This window comes from Etheostoma spectabile, chromosome 21 (assembly GCF_008692095.1).
Source record: "Etheostoma spectabile isolate EspeVRDwgs_2016 chromosome 21, UIUC_Espe_1.0, whole genome shotgun sequence".
NCBI lineage: Eukaryota > Metazoa > Chordata > Actinopteri > Perciformes > Percidae > Etheostoma > Etheostoma spectabile.
The window spans coordinates 15,434,093-15,448,293 of NC_045753.1; the positions used below are offsets into that span (position 1 = coordinate 15,434,093).

Here is a 14,201-nt window from a genome sequence, read left to right on the forward strand (position 1 = left end):
GTTCAAATACTTATTTTCCTCACTGTAGATAGTTGTAAAACCAGACTACCAAGAAGCTTTTAAACAAACGTGGCATTTTATTAAGTTTTCATTGCGCTTGTGAGACTGGAAGGGCTAGACTATGTGTCACTCCACGTTGAACTGGGGTGCAGCAAGAGACAAAGTGTTCCCATAATATGGTGAGGCAGCAGCATGTTTGCTTAATATGAAACGGGATGCCACTGTGTTGAGGGACACAAAGAAAGAGAACAAGCCCTCTAAACACCTGTTTGTCTGTGACTCCCAAAAATGAACCATCCACCCATTCAAATAACAATTCTTAAGCGTTTCCTGGTCTGCCCCCGCTATGGTTGAAATCATTAAGTTCAGCAACTGAAACTGCTGGGTTAAGATTGTCATGGTTACTACCCACTCTGAGCTGCCTGAGAGCTTTTGTGGTCGTATAACAGTATCACGCCACTTCCACCTGGCTTCCACCAGCCTTCTTCTGAGCATTCGAAGAGTCCTTGTTTTGAATTCTTGTTTTGCGTGAGGACAGACTTTGGATATGTACGGTATGCCTACACAGCAGCACATCGCTGGTTCCTTTCTGAGCTTTCTCTCTTTCTTGATCTGCTGATCACACTGCCTTACTTTACATACAGTACATACTCAGTAGTTTTAGCTACATAGTTGTAGTAGTGAGGATCCAAATGTCATGATGTCTGGCTTCTTACTGTATTTGAGATACAAGTCTATTTTATTTCAACAGCAGCATACCTTCTGGTTAGTGGACCATCTTGGGTGTACTTTTTTGATATAAACTAACAGACCTATGTATCTCAGTATAGTCTGCGTCATTATCTTCACACTTCTATGTTCTATCTATCAAAGATTAGTGTTGCACATCTGTCCTAATTCCAATTATCTTGTCCATTGTTGGGGTGATATTCATCATCCAGTCTCTGTAATTTGGATCCTGTGAAGTCATCCATCATGCAGACATTGCACAATGATGACATTTTATTGATTTCATGGGGCATGCCGGGGCTTAACCACATCAATCTCCAGGTGACAGTCACTGCAATAATTGCGTGCCACTGCTACTAATGGCTATTCTGTTTGACCATCTCGCTCACCAATTACCCAGCCACAGGATGCCACACAGGTGTAAAGAATCATAATGAGGCTGTAGTTATAAGTGTATAAAAAAGTCCAAAGATGAACCTCTTCTTTATGTGAAAAGCTTTTTTGCATTTTCATCACACGCAAGTTTGCTTGCTTTCTGAATATTGCATCTTATACAAAGTCAAAACCATCCGCCTTGACTTTTACCCCCCTTCCTCCCTCTTACTTGAGCAGAAATCATTGGCTGGCATGCTCTAACAGTTCAGTTCATGACATGCTTGGTGAAGACTGGGAGTTGCATTGAGCTCAGGGTAAGCAGGGGGAATTCTGCTTCTCTGCTCTACTTGGCACTGGCCTGCAACACTGCCTGATGTCAGACAGATCACAGCCAGGAAGACTGGAAGACTGGCCCTCTTCCCTTGCGCCTGGAAAAAGAATGTTACTAACACTGAGACAAGGTTTTTCTGGCCTGTGCGGGGGGGGGGGTCCATGCACATGATCCCACTTTTTCCACACGGAGCTGGGTTCTTGCCACATAAAAGCGAAGGGACATTATTACTACCACTACCACGGGTCTCTCCATTGAAATGTAATGTACTAATTGGAGCTCCTAGATTAGGTTTTATAAGAAACGTATTTCTTTGATGAGGATTTCATCTGCTCTAGATGTTTATATATACATCTGTTATAACTTTCCCTTACAGAGCAGGGCTTACAAGTGGTAGGGAACTACTTGCTCTCCAAAGGCCTAATGCCTAGCTTTTCATTTATCATAGTTAACTGTAGGATTTGTCCAAAAGTCTCTAACTAGATTGTCTGAGTTTAACGAGACATATCGAAGTCTTTGAACGGGAAATCGCTGCACATTGATCCAGCTTGTTCTCCAACAATAGTAATGAATGACTGTGGTGTCAATGTACGAGTCATAGCAATTCAATTAAGGATATATTCTTTATGTATTTTTTTGACATTCTTCTATTCGCCCTAACCTTTTCTTTGCACCATTATACTTATAGTTGGAGACCTTATCAAGGGAAAAGGGAGAGTCCTGTAGAGCTTAGATTTGGAAACCCATTTGTGACTACTAACTGAAAAATGTGCTATTTTATATTCAGCCAAATAGAAAAGATCCATGATGCTACAGCATGGGCATTGTTTTGCAGGAAACGCTGTCTCTTTCCAATAAAGTTTGTCTTTCTCTACTTGGCCTGTTACATAATTACATTTTTAATTTGATTACACTTTTTAATTCAGAAAGATTTGTTCAAAAGTGTGCAGTATAAACTCTCCTATATAACACTGATAATGGGTTTTTAACGGCCTAGGAGTGACTTTGGTTCAGCTGTCGATATTTCTGTATGCTTCATTGTTTTGGTATTGCGGTAATCACATCACAAGTTTTCGGTACGAGAGAAAGATGTCCATTTGTGTTTCATAATCAATAGAAAACCGATGTAACATCAGCCTATACATGCTGTTTATATGCTGTAAAGGACCTTTTCTTTTTAGGTCATATCCAATCACCTACAAATGAGACCTCCCTTTTGCCAGTGATTGATTAGGCACTAACTCCAATTCATCAAGCCTGTTGCAATTATTATATCTCACGTACCATGTGCTTTACTCTTATAAAAGCAGAGCAAACCCTAGCAATGAAGAAGACATGAAAACAAAATGATCCAAATTTGTTGAGATATCACCAAAAAGATCAGTTTTCCTTTGTGGTTGTATTCTCTCATTTAGTTCACAGCAGGGTGTGTGTTTGAATAGTAAACCTTGACATTTATTTCTCTATGCGATTATATTCCACTCAGATAAGACAGTGTACAAATCCCGGTGTGATTTTCTTATACAAAGACAGAGAGAAAGGCTGACAATGTTAAACAGAGATACAACGTAATAAATATGATAATTGAATGCAGGAAGAACAGAGGTGGCATTTTGTTGCTGGCATTCAGGATTAGCTTGAAGTGACATCATTGTCTTTTTGTCTGTGTTATCAAATCTACTGACAGGCCAAGCTGACTCTTCCCCCCCGACCTAATACACTTTCCCTCAAAAATGTTTTTCAGCCCGGTGACAGCATGGCAATACATAATTGTAAGTATAGGTATTGTACTTGTCCAACAGATGTGGGGAAGTTAACAAATATTTCTCTGTCATAGTTTTAGGACAAGCTAATGCAGCAGTAATACACATCTCATTGATATTTACCTCCTGTCGTGTCACACTTGCAGTCACAGTCATTATGTGTTTTTGTGGTTGTTTAGATGTCAGGCTGCCTACACCCGGGACATGTTCTGTGGCATTAACAGCCAGTACGTGGCTTCTTTTTGTTGCTCTCTCCTCTCCCCAATGTCAACTCCCTGTCAGTCAGACAGAGCCCTGCTGGAGGCCTGCCCCCCCCCCCCATGTCTCATTAACTTCCCACTGATTGATACACAGTGAGCTGCTGCTGCCTTTTGATGCGGGTGGCTCGTGGAATTAGACGCATGATGTAGTTGATTGGCGGTTTACAGCACGGCTGGGATGAACCTACAAGTGTCGTGCGTTAGAAGGTTTTCTGTGTATATATGTATCTGTGTTTCTGCACTTTGTTGACTTAATGATAAAATGGTACTCCTGGATGGTGTTTTTTGTTTGTAGTGCAAATTGCAACTCTGATGGTGGTTTATCTTGTTCTATCCCATCAAAGTATAGGTTCATAATGTTTAAACAATAGCCAGATGCACATATAAAAGTTGGAACAGGTTTTCCCTTATGTTTATATGGATCATTAAAAGATTCCTATCTAATCCACTTTAAATGTAAGTGATGGGGGGACATACTTTCCTAATTATGCACTAGAGTTAACTGCCGTTGCCAGGAAACAATCTAAATCTTGGCACCCATTGCAACCTATGCTATGAAGCTACTAACCATGTGAGTTAGCAGCATTGGAGCGCTAGTGACAAACCAAGTCAGTTGCAATTCCAGTGTACTGCTGAGACAGGAATAAAGGTTACCAACCAAAGAATGTTAGGGACAAATGTCTCATTTAGAACCACTGGCCTCTCATATACTGCTGTTGGTCCCTCATTAACTAGATCAGTCATCTGTTTGACACAGATAGGACCTCAGAAATAAGACAACAGAGGCCAGTGATTGCCATGTCTGTACGCAGGAAATTGGAGAACACTCAAAGTAGAAGTAAAAGAATATTAGTTGTCTTCCTCTACCATTTCACTAACAATGCAGGAATGGCAGTAATGGTGGACTAAGGTTTCTTGGTTTCATGTTGCAGACTAAAATGTAGCTCCTTGCTGATTGCAGACACATGAGGGTCTTTTATACCCACACTCTCCTAGAGTGTTGCAGGCAAGCAGTGAGGCAGACACGTAGACATATACTCACCACACTTGATTGTCTGTTGTGGCCAGATGTTGAGGTTGTGCGTCTGACCGAGAGCATAGACCTAATTAAGACTGAAGAAACACATCATTTTATTTGGCTTTCTCTCCTCTTTGGCCTCGCTTTGATCCAATGATTATTACCAGCTCTTTGGCTCAGCAGAGGAGTTGAGGGCGGGGAACCATTGTGTCTCATGCTGACAGCTCCCAAACAAAATAACCCCCCTCCCCAGGTTGTACAGCTGACACTCCCGGCTGGGTTGTCAGCGGTGAGGTCAGTAAGAGAATCCAGCTGCCTGCTGAGGTTTGTTCCTCTGCTGTGGATTAGCAGCACCAGCCAACCATCTGCTGGTGTCCTGTGGTGTAATACTGTACATGCACTCGCTGTATGTACAATACATGGACACACTAATCCTCACGTGTACAAATCATGAACACAAATACACATGCTCATGCTGTAATAATCAAACCAGGAGGGGTCCACATATTTTTTTGGGATCTCACCTCAGTTGTTGATCTATTTCTGCTGTTGATCCTCTTTCCCCCTTGCTGAGTGCGTCCTTCCCTCCGCCAGACACTCGGTGACTTCGGTAGGTGACAAGAAGGGCAGCCATCATTGTAGTATGGCTGTGGTGGCTTTCTTTTTGCAGTGACAGGTCAGCACAGTTTGGTAGTTAAGTGGTACACCCAACCAAAAATCCATCTTTTGTGTGTCAAATTATAAATCACCCCCCTATTAAAAAAAAGAAGTCTGCAGGAGTCAGTCTGAAAGGTTTGTAGTTTTCTGCTTTTTGGAGTTTAGCAACTGTAGTAAACTTGGATTGAACCAATGGATTCCATTGGTAACCCAGAGCCACAGCACAACTGAAAAGCATCACAACTGTGTAGCACAACTCACTTTTCAAATGCTTTTCCGCTGGGGACAAAATATTGAAGGGTTGACAAATACATACTCAACACAACATCCTACTTACTTGTTGTTTTCAGTCATGTGATGACAACTGGACCATTTCCATGACAATTTAGCAACTCCATCGTTAGATGTGGATTACATCTTTGCAATTCACAAGTAAGTGGCATCTTGTGTCAAAAATATTTATATAAATTACCAGTAGGTTTTGAAATTACTGCTGATCATGTGTAGGTGGCTTAAGACTACAGGGAGCGGTTGCTTCATAGCAAAAGCCTAGTGAAAAGCTTTAATTCTGAAGCATTGATACCAAAACTGAGTTTGCTATAATGGAGATAAATGAGTAGCTTGCACATTACCAAGGTATTGTGGTAATCTTCCCAGCCCTACATGGTAGTGATCGCTGAATGTATGCTGCTCTTTCATCAAAAGGCAGAAAGAGAGCAGCGCATAATGTCTCTGTTTGCATGCAGCAGAGATTCCCTGTGTTGATTTATTGTACTTTCTAGATATAAACTGTAAATGGATCTCTTGGTAACCTCAGAGAGTCACTTTATAGTGTTATGGATTCCCATCTGTTACTAAAAAAGATGTCTTTACTGTTTTCCTTTCAATATAATCTCCCTATCCATAGATTTTATTAAATCATACTTGTATGTCCATCTGCTAATTAATTGTCGCTCTGCGTAAGCTTATTACACATATATATATCTCATGGAATGAGTTATGGCTTCTTCATGGTGCTTGCATGTGGTGAGAAATGTGGCTTTATAGAAAATGTCTTTCTTGATGCCTATAGCTTGACTTTATTCTCAAGCAGTGTTACCTTTTAAATCACATCAGGCTGTTTATCTTCCGTGAAAGTCCTGTGTAAGACTCTGTGATTGATTTTTTTTTTTTTTGAATGAAGCCCCTTAGGGTCACTTCTGAGTGTTTGTTGTCTTTGTTTATTCTTTCTAGGGGGCTGTTTGCAAGTAACTATACAGAAACCCATTACCTGGAAGATGGCATTGCGGTCACAGGCTTTCACAACTTCACGGTATGTTAACAACCTATTATTTTCTGTGTCTTTATTTTCTACTGACACAATTCTTCAGCACCCAACCATAAGCTCCTATGAATCTCTGTGGAACCCTTTTTCTTGTGGGGTTCTGCATCATTGTGCTCTTCTTGGGGTCAGTGACCAAGTAAAGAAAAATTGATGTCGGTGTTAGACTTTTAAGCCATCTGGATTTGGGTAGTATTGTGCATGAAGATGCCTGTATAGGTGAGTGGGCCCATTTTTGTTCTCTGCCAGCAAATTCATATTTGATGACATAAAAGGGGGGCAGAGGTCAGAGAAGCTTTTTAAAATAGATAAACCACCAAATTACTTGGAACGCGGGTCTGCAAGAAAATATGGAACTAGTGAACATCTAAGTGCACTTTAGACGTTACACTGACTGAAAAATATTCAGCACATATCATTGCATTCATGAGCCTTGTACTTGTTAAACTGAGATTGCACACTATCTTGATTACATTTGGTTAGTCTCTCAAATGACAATGTCAATTTTTACTCATTCTGACTCAGGGTTTACATAAAGAGGTACATCCTTTTTTCACCGTCAGCTATTTAATTTCATAACTTACAAAAACAAACCTCTTTTTTGCCGTTTATGATTAATCACTTAATAAATTAAACCTCCAGAGTTGTATCTTCTCCAATCAATCTAGGTTGGGGTGTGTTCTTTTTTGCAATTTCTTGTGATTTAATTTAGTGTTGTAATTAATATTTCTCATCTTCATTAAGCTCAGTTGGGTTTTTCTCAGCAAAATATGTTCTGCTTTCAAACACAACATCTTTCCATGGATCCATAAATATCCCTCTGTTGAAGGATTTTTTATTTTGAGGTCCAGAAACAGCAAGACTATTGGGAAAGTATAATGAATTGTGTGGCTGTGCCACATAGAACAGTTTCCGTGCCTCAAAGCTTCCACCTGCTTGCCTGAGTTCGGTGATTTGATCATCCGCAGTTTGGAAAGCAATTAGACGTCACATTTTCTGTTCAGAAAGCATAATAATAGACACACTGTGAGGTCTTTGTACAGAATGCTTGGCCTACTTATGCTGAAATCCACAAAAGAGGAGATTAAAATAATTCAATAATGGCCAGCCCACACAGTGAAATGAACAACATTTTCCACTTGAGACTGCTATGACCATCATTGGCTGGGCTCGGCCGGCTCATCAGAATTGCTGCCATTCCAATGCATAAAGACAATGAAGGCGTTGTAGCAGGTCAGCTCAGGTTGGACTCTGAGAGGCTACAACTGAGGTAGCTGGCTGCTGACATGAATCAATGGTTACATTGATGGATTAATGGGTGTAGGGCTTCTGCAATTGGTTGTTTTTATTATCAAGCTTAATTGATCATTTTATATATACATATATATATTTGAAGATAATTCAAAAACATCATCACAATTTCCGAAGATTTTCCCATTTAAACAACTTGAACGAGCAAACAAGATAGATGGTGATTAAAGATAAAAATGGATGGACCAAAGGATCAGTGCCAGTAACCTGTATGTATCCACCTGTCTTACCAGCTTGGGAAATAACGGAATCTTCCAACTTCCATCCTTCCTCTCATTCCTCTCTCATGACCACAGCCAGCTCTTTATGGGAGGGTCATTTTTATTACTAGAAACGGCTAGATCTTTTGAGATTGATCTGCAGTTAATTTATTTGTCCTGCCGGCAGGGAGGAGACTGATATAGTGATCTGGGCAAGGGATCTGGAGGGTTCAGTTGTGAGTCAAAGGCAAGGTAGTGCTGGGAGTGACTTCAGCCCCCTCTCGGTTCCCTCTGTCTGTTTAACGTCCTGTCCCTTTCTTACTAAAGTCCACATACAATACAATAATTGAGTGCCATGTGCTATAACAAAAGCCATCTACTGGGAATCACTAGCATAGATATGAAAGAAATAACTTTGAATAATAATTGCATAGTTATGATAAACAATGTAATGTTCACACCCGGGGTTGTCTCCCACAATAATCTGGGTATTAGTTATTAATCTCTCTTATTCCACATATGAAGGTGTAAGCACTTTCCTTTCTTTCTGCAGAAACCTTAGAAACAAAAAGTCTATTCATATCCTTTATATCGATGCATCATAGTCATGATCTCATCAAAGAAACATGAGGTGGTTGCATTAACTCAGCACACTAAATCCAGCATTGCTCCTCCTCTCTGCAATAAGATTTCATATTTCATGTAATGGGCTGTTCTTTCTTTGCACCTTTCTACCTCGCGATAATGGATAGTTCTCTTAGTACACCTCCAGATAGAGAAATGGAAAGTGGCCAAACAGACAATGGCTTTGTGTCCACTTCCTGAATGTCCTTTGAATAGGATATTGTCCCTTGGGCGGTGGGTATGAGTAACGATAGCCAAAATCATTTTTCAACCCTCTCTCCAATAATTATGTTTATATGCGACATTAGTATTTTGCCAAATACATTTTGGATGAAATGTAAGTGCTGCATGGATTATCTCCACTGGTAACATTTCTTTCCAGTCCAAGAGATAATAAATGGATTCAAGACTAGGTCCAGATTTGAGAAAATGCTATTGAACCCCAACCTTAAAGGCACTATTCATAAATACTATTTATAAAACTAGTAAACTTTAATTGGATTACCATATTATTATTGCAGAATTACTGTGAAAAAGTTCTGTGATACAGGAATTAGTGTAGCAAGAATCACCTTCAACATCAGAAACTCATTCAGACACTGAACATGCTAAATCAGCAGCCTCTCGAGGAGGCCTCAAAGGGGACCATCGGACATTGAAATTTACTGCCTGCACTCATTTAGAGGCAGTCTAAGAGGGGTGGAAAACTCACATTTCCTTGTTTCCAGAACAGGATGGCAGACAGACCGCTGGTCAGACCTCACCTGAGCTAGGCCGTCTAACTGTAGCAGAAGGGCTGTTTTTACTCCAAACCAGACGCTTCCTCCCCGCCCTCTCGCTGCCAGTCCTGGTTCAATAAACAGAGGGTTAATTCACTTTTGTTCCTCCCTGCTGCAGCTTTACAGGTGGTCCATGGGAACACAGCAGTGCGCAAAGATTGTGCTGGGAGATGTGAGATTGCACATTGATTTCAACCCTCATCAGCCTGTGGGCTGCTGCTAACTGCAAAAGATGATCCCCCAGAGGAATATTTGCTCATATTTTACAGTTATCAGTTGGGACTGCTGTTGTTGAACTGAGTGCAAACCTAAAGACCTGTTTAGTTTCACATTAGTCCCATTCCTCCTGTCCGTAATTTTAAATAATCGTTTTCTCTGTGCTCGCTCAGGCAAACTGCTACTACCACGGTCAGGTGGAGGGTCATGTCAACTCGGACGTCAGCCTCAGTACCTGTGCTGGTGTTAAGTAAGTGTGTCAGACACTTTCTCTCTCATTTTCCAATGCAAATACTTGCCGTAGCTGCACCATGTATACACAGTTTTTCCTATACATAATATACATAAGTGAAAATTGCCGGCAGTACCATCTCTGGTACTCATTTTCAGCTTAACCTCCAGCAGAATGATTCAGGTAATGTGGCTAAACTGTTGGCTTGTGTACAACCTCTCTGATCAATTATTTTGGTTAGCACAATGCCATCAGAATCATTAAAACTGTCATCAAAGCAATGAAAACACCATCCAGGTTGTAATAAACATTAACTATACTTTAAGTCTGACTTGAAGCCAAGTCATAAGTCTCAAGTGTATAGTGTACACTGAGGAATGGCATGTCAACAGGACTCAGTAAGTAATGAATTTTGCTACATTAATACGTTGAGATGACACCCTGTTTATACTGTTGAAAAGCAGTAAACTTGACGTATTGGAAGACTTGAGACAAGTAAATAATTTCAGAGTTAAAAACTCTGACTCAAACTGAAATTGCAGATGTCAAACAGAAGTTGTGGATGCGGTAATATCATTGGACACCATGAGAAACGTTTTCACAAACGTTGATACCCTCTACGGAGTGATCCGTCTGATTGCGAAGCCCTTGCTTTTGCCCTTGGTCTTTATATTTATTCATTTCGGTTTTTCTGCAGCTTGTCTGCACAACAACAGAACTTTTGCACAGAGCTCTCAAATTGTTTGAGTTGGCAGTGCTCAGACTTTTGGGGAGGTTTAGTATGAGTTCATTAAGTTGTGAATGTTGCGCAAGGTTTTTGAGAATCTCAGAGTGTATCCAGTCTCACTGTATGAAGATGTCACTTTAAATCTCAGTTAAAATATGAGAAAAGTTAAAAAAGAGGAAAAAATGGAAAAACTAAGACTTGTGATACTGCTCTTTAGTGCACTCATCAAAATGATGTATCATATGTTTTGGTTACTTTACTACATATAAGTCAAGATCCCTCTTATTTCAGCCAGGTCAGATTGACATTCTTCATTTGCTGATCCAATATGATTCTGTGCCATGCCGGTGTTTGAATTCTGGAAAAAAATGAATTGAATATGATGAGGCACGTTGTCTAACCTTTCCTCTCTCTGCAGAGGTTTCATAACTCTTGAAGGCAAATCCTATGTACTGGAACCATCTGCTGATCACTCCGATGGGACTCACTGGATCTACACAGCTGAACACCTCAATTTTGCACCTGGCACCTGTGGCCATGAATTTAACAAATCCTACCCTATTGACCATGCAGACAGTAGTCCGTTCAAGGCTTTCGGCACAAGGGTAAGTATCATTAGCTTCTGTCTATACTGACAATGTGATTTGGAAAAACGTATCTATCTTAAAGATGTCTTACTTCTTTTCTGTACCTATAATTTGGGCACTTTACTACCTTGAGTGTAGAGAAATGACAGGAAACCTAGGATGGGAGAGATGGGGAATGACATGCAACAAAGGTCTCCAGCCGGACTTGAACCGGGGAAGTTGCAGCTTGTGGTCGGCTTTCCTTTTTTTAACAAATCACCAAGGTTTGCTAATGTTCTTTGGGAAAAAACTCAATATATTTTAAAAGCCTTTGACCCCACCAGGTCTTCAACAGGTCAAATTGATCAAACCTGGTTCATGACCATCCATGATCCACTGGAAGTAAAATTGATTTGGTTTTCTTTTGTGTTTGTCACTCAAATGTTACTGAAAGGTGATTCCGACTGTGTAGAACATCAAACTTTAATCACCTTTACCCTCCTTAAAAAGATCATTTGCAATGTCAATATTGGCAAGCGGCCTGTTACATCTTTTAGAAGCTACTACTTGTTGAATTATTCATTCATTCCTTCCATCTGATCTAACAATGTCCATTAGTGATCTAGAATGTATGGACAGCCAGGGTTGATAAACCCCTGTGAACAACACACTGTTAAGTGACATTGTTGCCTCCGAAAGTAAGATCAGACTGCAGCCTTTAACATCATGCCACCAGCAGGACCTGTCTTTCTAGAATTAAAAAGATTGCTTTATTAAAACCCCACCACATCCCCATCCAACACCCTACACTCAGCCCCTTACTACCTCACTGAGCAGAGGAATAAATCATTAATGACCATGGTCACAGGGAGTCTCTGTCTTTAGAGGGAATAGGGATTTAAAGATGGCAAGTTTTGATAAGTGGAAAACAGACTCCAGTGATCTCTATCTGACTGGTGGAGGATGAAAGTAGACATTGAACAAGGCTGATTTATCAAGTCAGTGCAAAGAAGATACACAGATAGGTGGTGTAAAAGATGAAACAGATGTAATGACCCACAGGGAGGGTGGGCAAACATACCATAATTGTGATGCAGCATAAATGTGAGGGGCTTTCCATTTTCTTAAAACTGATTTTTATTGTAGCAGTTGTTTGATCATTTCATTAAGGGTATACCGAGATTGAGTGTGTTTTCAGGAGGCAGGCCAAACATATGGCTTTGCTGGCTAAAACAGCATGTCCTTTCACATTTACTAGTTTTTATTCATGCAGTGATAGGGATGTTTTACTATGGCTTTTGATTCCTGTTGATGGTTATAGTACTGGCTTCAGTGGCAAGCATTGTGTTCAGTGTTAAAAGGGCAGCAAAGATTCAGCCCAAGTGACAAAATCTTGACAACAGCACAATGCAGAAGTTTCCAACTGACAGAGGTGAGAATAAGACAACAAACGAAGGCTTGTGTTGATCATTTATACCAGTGTCATGAGAGTTTTTTTCAGTGTACTTTAAAATGCTCATATTATTTTCATTTTCAGGTTCATAATTGTATTTGGAGGTTGTACCAGAATAGGTTTACATGCTGTTTTAGCTACTGAGTGAGGCGTCACACTTCTGTACCATCTTTGTTGGGAGTCGCACATGCGCAGTACCTAGGAAGCAGAGTATGAGGGCGTACCACACTAGCAGCTAGGCGAGCATTATAACGTGTATCACAAAGTGACTCACGTTTGTCACGGAAGTAAAAGGCTGGACTACAATAGAGCTGTTTGGAGCAGTTTGTGAACAGTGTTTTAAATTGAAGATGGTAATTCCTTTTGGGGTGGACTTTGGGTTTTTTCACTTTGGAAACCTCTAGACTGCACATAAAAGATATATAACACAATAAAGGAAAGTGGAAAAAGGCATAATATGATCACTTTAATATGTTTTATCTGATTACAATGTCCCCTTCATTTGTTTAAAATAAGTATATCCCTAACTCCCTAACGCAGCAAGAGATGCCAGAGTTAGAAGAGAAAACATATCTACTAAGTGAAGACAGATTCGGTTTATAAGAGGTGTGATCAAACGGGGTAATCCCACAGGTGATGAAACGTGAAAACTGATAATATAGTGAAGGATAATTTCAAAACATTGTAATTGAGGTAGCAAATAGAAGGTACACTGAAAAAGCGAGAATGTAAAGTCTGGTTTGCTGTGCTTGGTAGCATACAAGCATGCTCATGTTACACAAAGACACAGAGGTGCTGCTGCTTCGATAAGCCTTGCTTGAGGGTCTAAAGATAAGGAGGCGTGTTGGCAAAGTGCCCCTAGATGATGAGAGTCAGATGGGATAGAGACAGGGAGAGAGATATGATGGAGTGCTGACAGGAACTGCACGTCAACAAAATGAGTTCCTGCTAATCTCTATTGCTGTCCAAGATGTTAAACCTGAACACGGCATGTAATGACATTTTGAGTGTGTCTTGTCTTTTGTGGCTGAAACCTTGTCTTCTGTGGCTAAAACCTAATATTGGGGCAGAACAGACCATTTTTGTGTGGACTATAATACATATGGATTCAAAGAATTCAGTTGGATGCCAGCCTAAACTGGCGGTGAAGGTATTCTAATCTCATTTATACAGTTTTCATCTTCATCCACACCTGAGCCAGCTCCATTTGCTTAATGAAGACTGTGTTTGAATGCTCTCAAGCTAGTAAGCTGACTTTTTTTCTTAAATTCTTTTCACTGTTTAAATTGTAAAAGAAAACTGGCCTCTTTCTCCACCTTAATTCTGTGAGATTGAAGCAGCAGTGGTGTGTAAAACAGGTTTTGGGGGTTGTTAATACAATTTGAAGATATATTAAAAGTGGATTTCCTTTCTACACATCTACTGTGTTGGATGCCAACATTTACAATTTCCCGGTTGTATTTTAAGTTTAATAGACACAAAGAAAAAATAAGATGTGAAATGTGTCTTGTAAATTCACACCTATATATCTCTAACTCATCAGATTCTTTTCAAGAACAGGGATGCTCTTCACTGAGTTGACTGAACATAGAGAGTGTGTGTGTGTGTGTGTGTGTGTGTGTGTGTGTGTGTGTGTGTG

General features: G+C 40.2%; 1 protein-coding gene across 3 annotated transcripts in view; it reads left to right on the plus strand.

Annotated features, from left to right (window-relative positions):
• The window catches only part of adam12a (ADAM metallopeptidase domain 12a), a 69,864-nt gene that overhangs the window by 28,269 nt on the left and 27,394 nt on the right, over positions 1–14,201 (plus strand). For all 3 annotated transcript variants that reach the window (XM_032501395.1, XM_032501396.1, XM_032501397.1), the window contains 3 exons: positions 6,367–6,445; positions 9,758–9,834; positions 10,962–11,148. In XM_032501395.1, coding sequence (XP_032357286.1) covers positions 6,367–6,445; positions 9,758–9,834; positions 10,962–11,148 — 343 coding nt within the window. The remainder of the gene's footprint in view (positions 1–6,366; positions 6,446–9,757; positions 9,835–10,961; positions 11,149–14,201) is intronic.